Source organism: Aphidius gifuensis, linkage group LG2 (genome assembly GCF_014905175.1).
Source record: "Aphidius gifuensis isolate YNYX2018 linkage group LG2, ASM1490517v1, whole genome shotgun sequence".
NCBI lineage: Eukaryota > Metazoa > Arthropoda > Insecta > Hymenoptera > Braconidae > Aphidius > Aphidius gifuensis.
The window spans coordinates 20,058,743-20,067,496 of record NC_057789.1 but is presented as its reverse complement, the minus strand read 5'-3'; the positions used below and the strand labels follow the sequence as shown (position 1 = coordinate 20,067,496).

General features: G+C 25.6%; 1 protein-coding gene across 4 annotated transcripts; it reads right to left on the bottom strand.

Moving 5' to 3' along the window:
- Positions 1 to 590: 590 nt before the first annotated feature.
- LOC122849300 lies at positions 591 to 8,033 on the bottom strand. Of its 4 annotated transcripts, none has more exons than XM_044147989.1 (5): positions 7,063 to 8,033; positions 6,648 to 6,731; positions 1,191 to 1,308; positions 837 to 1,059; positions 591 to 744 (listed from the first exon to the last, which is right to left on the bottom strand). In XM_044147989.1, exons 3-5 carry the CDS (start codon positions 1,290 to 1,292, stop codon positions 623 to 625), a joined length of 447 nt encoding a protein of 148 aa, XP_044003924.1. In that variant the 5' UTR covers positions 1,293 to 1,308; positions 6,648 to 6,731; positions 7,063 to 8,033; the 3' UTR covers positions 591 to 622. The 4 variants fall into 4 exon arrangements, with proteins under 4 accessions (XP_044003924.1, XP_044003925.1, XP_044003926.1 ...); XM_044147990.1 differs by having other exon boundaries at positions 1,191 to 1,294; XM_044147991.1 differs by lacking the exon at positions 1,191 to 1,308.
- Between the last annotated feature and the right edge of the window lie 721 nt (positions 8,034 to 8,754).

Genomic DNA, 8,754 nt, shown 5'->3' with positions numbered 1-8,754 from the left:
TCAGCGCTTTTTTCTTCATGTTTACTGATATTTTTCTATATTTATCCGTTTTTTTTTTATATTCAGCGACTTTTTCTTTATATTTACTGATATTTTCCCATATTTATCGTTTGTTTTCTTTATATTCAGTGATTTTCCTTTCATATTTACTGATATTTCCCATATTTATCGTATGTTTCTTTAGATTTAGTAAGTTTTCCTTGATATTTACTGATATTTCCCTGATATTTTCCTATAACTATCTGATTTTTTTTTATATTCAGCGATTTTTTCTTTATATTTAGTAATTTTTCCTTTATATTTACTGATATTTTCCCACATTTATCATTTTTTTCTATATATTCACTGATTTTTCTTTGATATTTTCCTAATTTTTTCTACATTTTCTTTTGTATTTACGAATATTTTTCCATATTAATCGTTTTTTTCGTTATATTCAGTGATTTTTCTATATTTCTCTCTATATTTAATGATATTTTTCATATTTATCGTATTTAGATTAAGGGACTTAGACAATTTTCGTGGGGGGGGGGGGGGATCCAGATGAAAAGCGATAGATTTAAAACAAGAGGAAATCAAAATTCCCTAAAAAAAAAAAAAGATTTAAAGTCTTGCACAAAAATTATTGTCGACCATTATTAGCAATTCTACGATTATTTCTAGTTGAATTGTTACAGGCATATGTTATTCCACTTGTGATGGATGACTTTCGTGCTCCTGGTTCAACATAAGTAATGACATATTCTAAAAAAAAAAAGAGTAAATAAATAAATAAATTATAAATATTAGCTATAGGACATAATATTAATAATAATGAAAATAAAAAAAATTCTAACGATATATAGCTTCAATTAATCTTGGATCCAGGGGTGGTTTGGCACCTCTATCTGGAAGAGCTGGAGATCTTTTACAAGAAACTGAATGAGTTTGTAGAACTTCTTGAGGAACTAGCATTTTTATAAGCTGCGAACTGGCAGTTTTAGCTCTTGGAGAATCTAAACGAAGGAAACGAAGTCTATCAGTTCGTATGTATACTTCTCCGTGTAAATGAGTCCAACGCTAAATTGAAAAAATTATCAAGTAATTTATGCATGAAAGTATAATTATAAATATATTATAATGAAATAAATGTATTATAATTAGTAAAAAAAAATTAATAAATCTGTTGCAATTAGTGAAAAAAAAATTACCCGATCGTTTGTACGATCGACATTGCCACCGATCCGATCATTGACTTGGTGAATAAAATTTCTATGAGGTTCATTGACTGGTGGTGCTGGGACATGATGCATTCCTGGATTTTCAAACCTTTGATCATCATCAGGTCACAAGTTATTATCAATCCGTTAATGAAAGAAAAAAAAAAATTTGTGAGCCATCTAGACTCGCGGGTTCATCATGTGTAAACATCTTCGGCGTGTTTCTACAAAAAATTCCTACGAATGCGCAAAGTGGTTAAAAATGGAGTTGAAATATGAAAAAACGGCTATTTATCGGTTATATGTCGTATAGTGATTGAAATAACGATTAATTCTCAAATTTAGTAATGGTAATCAATAGAGATCGTCGGAAGAAGAAAATGTCTTCAAAAAAAATTCGATATCTCGAATAGTTTTCGAGTTATAATATTTTATAAAATTTCGATATATCGATTTTTTTTTTTATTAATTTAATAATAGAAGTCGATTAAACTCATCAAGGAGAAAAAAAAATAAATACAATTTTTTGATCGCGCGAATAGTTTTCGAATTATCGATATCTTTTTAGAGTTAATGATAATTTTTTTCATAATTGATAATATAATGGAGCTAAATAAAAAAATATAGCTAAGTAAAATATATAGCTAAGTAAAAAATATAGCTGAGTAAAAAATATAGCTAAGTAAAAAGAATAGCTAAGTAAAAAATATAGCTGGTAAAATTATATAGATATTGTGTGTTCGGCTATAGATATATAGCTAAGTAAAAAAAATAGCCATGTAAAAAAATAGCTAAGTAAAAGATATAGCTGGTAAAATTATGTAGATATTGTGTGTTTGGCTATAAATATAGCTAAGTAAAAAATATTGCTAAGTTAAAAATATAGCTAAGCAAAAAACCTAGCGACCAAGTAAAAAAAACTTGGATATATTCATTATTTTCGAAAAAAAAATTTATATTCGTGCTTAACAATACGCGACAATCAATAATTAGCAGTTTTTTTTTGAAAAAAAAAATAAATTCCACTTTTTTTTTGAAAAAAAAAAAAAATGTATACATTTAAAAAAAAATATCGATAATTTGATAACTATTCGAGATATAAAAATTTTTATTTGGGCTTTTTTTTTAGCTTGGCGAGTTTTATCGATTGCCTTTATTAATATTAAAGAAAAAAAAAAAATTAATATATCGAAATATATAAGTTATTATAACTCGAAAATTATTCGAATTTTTTTATGTTGACGTTTTTTTTTACTTGACGAGATTCATTGATAGCCATAATTAAATTTGAGAATTAATCGTTATTTCGATAACTATACGATATATAACCGATAAATAGCCGTTTTTTCCATATTTCAACTCCATTTTTAACCACTTTGCGCATTCGTAGGAATTTTTTCCGCATTTTTCCCGTAATCGTGAGAAAATTTTCTATAAAAACCGAATAAAAAAAAATGTTGTCTCGGTTATGATAATATCTCCTGAAATTCCTCTGTACAATTATAAACGATAATATCTTCAACGCCCTTATTTCAAAAGACCCTTTACTTTTTTATAAATTAACAACAATATTAATCACAAAACCCTTTATTAAAAAAACCCTCCATTTTTTAATAACTTATTAAGAATAATATCTACAACGCCCTTGATTCGAAAGACCCTTTACTTTATAAATTAATAACAATATTAATTAGAAAACCTTTTATTGGAAAGACCCTTCATTTTTTAATAACTTGATAACAATTATATCTATAACACTCTTGATTTGAAAGATCTTATACTGAAAAATTATATTGAAATCGACTCACAGATATAAGGGACTTTTGAAAGACCCTGTGTCATAAATATTATAATAAAAAATAAAGAATTATTAAGTTGTTCTGCTACCAAGGGTTAATTGATGCAGGGTCTTTCTGACTTCGGGAATTTTCAAGTTTTATAAAAAAAAAAAATTATAGGGGTATGTAATCGAGGCTCACGAATCGAATGGTAGGGTTTAAAATTTGATAGAGACAGAAAAAAGGGTTGAAAAAATAATGAATCATAAAAAGATCAATTTTGCGTATCCTGTTCGCTTTAGAATAAAATGATTCAAATAAACGTTGTAGAGAATATTATTTTGGGGAATATATTGATGTCGCGCTCATACTTGGTTACGCTCGGCCACGCTCGTTCATTCGGTTCATACTATATCTGTCTTCTTTAAATATATATCTTTCCTTTTTTCTTTTAAATCAAACTCTGAGCTGATTTTCGTTTTCGAAGCATCCGCGGCCGAAGAATAATAACAAAAGCAATTGTTTATTGTTAAATTAATATTAACAATTGGATACTAGCTTCAATAGTTGACCGATTTCAATAATTTTTTTTCTGTTTTAAAAGGCTTGAAACGTGCTATTATCCTATTGAATAAAAAGAATCATCACTTGAAAAACAACAATAAAAGAAATTGTTTATGGTAAAATTATTATTTAAAAAACGAATTTCTATTTTAATAATTGATTGCGATTTTTTTTTTTTTTTGTTTTTAAGAAGACAAGACAAACTTCAATATGACTGTGAAAAAAAACAAAAAAAAATAAAAAAAGCAATCAATAAATTATTAAAATAGAAATTCAATTTTCAAATAGTAATTTTACACTAAACAATAAATTTCATTGTTATTTTTCGAATGGAAATTTTTTTTACCGTATTATTGAAGTTCTAAACTTTTAATAAAAAACTAAAAAACTAAAAAATTTTTAAATCGATTAATTGTTAAATTTAATTTTAAATAATATTATTTAATATTATTTATTGTAAAAATATTATTTAAAATTGAGATTCCAATATGATTGATTGATTTCTTTTCTTTTTTTTTTTGAAAAATAGATGAGACAAACTTCAATATTAGAAAAAAAAAACAATTTCTCAACTTAAAAAACAACAATAAAATTATTTGTTCATTGTAAAATTCAATACTAATAAAAAAAAACAAACTGCAATCAATTATTAGAACAGACTGTCAATTTCAAATAGTAATTTTACAATAAACAATTAATTTTATCGTTACTTTTCAAGTGAAAATTTTTTTCGACAGTAATATTAAAGTTTGTGTTGGCCCCTTTAAAAAAAAAAACAAAACTTTTAAATCAATTAATTATTAAAATAGAAATTTAAGTTTTAATAATAATTTTACAATAAACAATTAATTTTTTTGTTGTTTTGCGAGTGAAAATTTGATTTTTACAGTATTATTAAAGTTGGTTTTGTTCCTTTTGAAACAAATAAAAAAAAAAAGAAAATCAATCAATTATTAAAATAGAAACTTAATTTTTAATAATAATTTTACAATAAACAATTTCTTTTATTGTTGTTTTTCAAGTGATAATTCTTTTTATTTGAATAAATAAGATAATAGCACGTTTCAAGCCCTTCAAAACAAAAAAAAAATTATTGAAATTGGTCAACTATTGAAGCTAGTATCCAATTGTTAATATTAATTTAACAATAAACAATTGCTTTCGTTATTATTCTTCGGCCGCGGATGCTTCGAAAACGAAAATCGGCTCAGAATTTGATTTGAAAGAAAAAAGGAAAGATATATATTTAAAGAAGACAGATATAGTAGGAACCGAATGAACGAGCGTGACCGAGCGTAACCGAGTGTGAGCGCGACATCAATATATTTCCCTCTCAATTTTCTTCTCTCAATACTTCGAAGTTTTTTGACTGGACTACTAATACTTTTACGGTTCGAGTAAATACAACAGCAGTTTATACGTGTGCGCGTCCAGTCGGATACAGTCGGGTAGCGTCGGGAAGCGTCGGGTCGAAATAAAACTATCTCTTTTTTTGAAATATCTATCAAGGTCGTGCAGGGGACTTTTGGGTGGGGATTTGTAAGGGGTAACGCGTTAATCGAAAATACAAAACTTTGAAAATTAATTATTTGAAAACGGGTGGTTATAAAAAAAAATTTATAAGAAGTACCCCTCCCCCTCTCTTTCTCCCAAAATAATATTCTCTACAACGTTTATTTGAATCATTTTATTCTAAAGCTAACTGGATACGCAAAATTGATCTTTTTATGATTAATTATTTTTTTAACCCTTTTTTCTGTCTCTATCAAATTTTAAACCCTACCATTCGATTCGTGAGCCTCGATTACATACCCCTATAATTTTTTTTTTTTTTATAAAACTTGAAAATTCCCGAAGTCAGAAAGACCCTGTATCAATTAACCCTTGGTAGCAGAACAACTTAATAATTCTTTATTTTTTATTATAATATTTATGACACAGGGTCTTTCAAAAGTCCCTTATGTCTGTGAGTCGATTTCAATATAATTTTTCAATATAAGATCGCTCAAATCAAGAGTGTTATAGATATAATTGTTATTAAGTTATTAAAAAATGAAGGGTCTTTCCAATAAAGGGTTTTGTAATTAATATTGTTGTTGATTTATAAAAAAGTAAAGGGTCTTTTGAATCAAGGGCGTCGTAGATAATATTGTTAATAAGTTATTAAAAATAAAGGATCTTTCTAATAAAGGGTTTTGTGAGATACTGTTATTAATTTATAAAGAAATAAAGGGTCTTACCAATAAAGGGTTCTGTGATTAATATTGTTGTTAATTTATAAAAAAGTAAAGGGCCTTTTGAATTAAGGGCGTTGAAAATATTATTGTTTCTAAGTTATTAAATAATAAAGGGTCTTTCTAATAAAAGGTTTTGTGATTAATATTGTTGCTCATTTATTTAGAAATAAAGAATCTTTCCATTAAAGGGTTTTTCTAATTAATATTGTTATTAATTTATAAAGTAAAGGGTCTTTCGAATCAAGGGCGTTGTAGATATTATTCTTAATAAGTTATTAAAAAATGAAGGGTCTTTCTAATAAAGGGTTTTGTGATTAATATTGTTATTAATGTATTTAGAAATAAAGGGTTTTTCCAATAAAGGGTTTTGTAATTAATATTGTTGTTAATTTATAAAAAAGTAAAGGGTCTTCAAAAGAGTCCAAAAAAGGTTTTTAGAAGACTCCAAATGGTTATTCTAAAAATGAAAATTGAAAGTTGAAAAGGTTTTTTAGAATATCCTTAATGTTTTTGAAACAACCTTCTTTGATAGGTGGCGCCTGAATCAGTCTCGACTGTGAATTTTGTCCCACTGTGAATTTTGCACCCTACTCAAAAATGTTCACAATTAAAAATGATTGTTTAAGAATTTACTAGTCAAAATCAAATGACGATACATTTTACTATTTAATTCATTAATTCAATATTGATATTAATTGAAAATTAATTCTCAATGACGTTTACATGGTATAAGTAAAAAGGTGAATTTATTAAAAAAATTTTTCTATTCAGATTAATTAATCGTTTGATTATTTTCTAACACAACAAAAAATTATTTTCTAACACAACTTTATACAAAAAAAGTAATTATTATATTATATTATATTTACCATCATAGTATTCATTGGTTCATGACCATTTAGATGTACTCGTTGAACAGCATTTTGATGATCAATGATAAGCCCAATATGTGGCTGAAAAAAAATAATATTTAATATATTTAAGTTAATTTTTCAAAAATTTAATTAGTACTTGTCAGTTTGAATATTATAATATTAAAAATATAAAAATTATTGATTTTATTTTAAAAATTTGTTTAAATATAATTTATAAAAAAAAAAAAAATGAAAAAAATTCTAATTAAAGAAATTTGTTTAAAATACTATCTAGTAGTTAATTTGTCTAAAATTTTATCTAGTAGTTAATTATATAATATTATTTAAAACGAGAAATATAATAAAATAATTCTTAATAGAAAAAACCAAATTAGAAAATTAAAAATTCTTTCCTTATTTTCATATTTACCATCATATTATTCATTGGTTTATGATCATTTTGGTGTACTAGTTGGACAGCATTTTGATGATCATCAATAGGTCAAATATGTCGCTGATAAATAAAAAATTTTTTAAAAGATGCCTTGTCAGTTAGCATCAAATTAAAAATTGCATATATCATTATTTCTGGACTAAACAAAAGTACTTGAACCAGGGTGTAAAGTTTTGTGTACTTTTATAATTCAATAATCACTCTATATAAGCTCTGAATTATTAAACAATTGAAAATTAACCATACACTGGATAGAGTAAGGTTAGTTTTGATTGATAGTTATCATAATTAGCCAACACAATAAGAGTTATTTATTCAAATCAATACATAAGGGTGATATCTCTAATCATTCACACGGTCAATCTTCAGTGATAATTGGCCTTTCATTCAGTGTAATTTGACTTATTGTCAATGAAGTATCTCATTAATTGACATTATTATCAATCAAAATTATTATTATTATTCATTTCTATTCGACTCTATCTATTTTGTGACAAACGTGCTCTCTTCATTATCGATCATTAATGCCACTCAGCCACTCTCCAAATTGTCGCAGTGTGTCTCTCAGTACAGCTGAGGAATTGAGAAACATGGATATACCATCTATTTTGCGTGACTCAAATACAGCTGAATCATTTTACCATATTTTGATCTTCCATACCATATACCATAACGACTTTACCATATACCATAATTTAGTTGTAATGCTGATAGTGAGAAAACTTTCAGTAAAATTAACTTGGCTAAAACAAAAATAAGAAATAAATTAGCTGTACCAACAATGCGTGGAATATTATTAGCTAGTCAACATGTTATTTCCAATTGAAATTGCATTAAATTTAAGCCATCCAAAGAAATGCTTTCACGTATGACTACAAGTACTTTATATTATAAACCAAATGTTAAAGAAAAAGAAAATTATATTAATGATGATGATGATGAGTTATCGGGAGTTTCATTTGATACAAACTGAATATTTTAATTAAAAAAAAAATTAAACAATATATATTGGGTGCATTCCTTTAATAAAAAATTTTTTTTCGTTTTGCAATTTCGCCCTGTAATACCGACTAAAAACTAGAAACAGAAAAAACGACAAAAGTGATAAATTTCTCTATGCAATATTCCAGCCTTTACAGTTTACGATAATGTGTGGTATGAGCTATGTGACAATAACAAACAATCACAACAAGTCAATTTTCTATTTATTTCAGTTTGATATAAACATTGAACAGTTCCATCCATCTAATAATTGGAAGCCAAAAAAAATAATGTCATGTGCCAGTACTGCCACTACACGAAACAGCTTTTTCCTATAAAATTTTGGCCGGTATTACAGGGCGAAATTGCAAAACGAAAAAAAATTTTTTATTAAAGGAATGCACCCATTGTTTTTTAATTAAAAATATATTTTACATTAAAGAGTACTAAAATTCATATGATAAAAATTAAAAAAAATTAATATGAAAAATGTCATTATTAATAAATAATTATATTAATAAAAATAAGTAAATATGAATAAATAAATAAATAATAAAAAAAAAAAATTAATTGCATGTTTTCATTTAATTTATTTCAATAAAAAATTTGAAATTTCCTTTTTTACCATAATAGTATCCATTTTACCATATTTTCCCCTCCTTCATACCATATTGCTGTTTTTAGAGT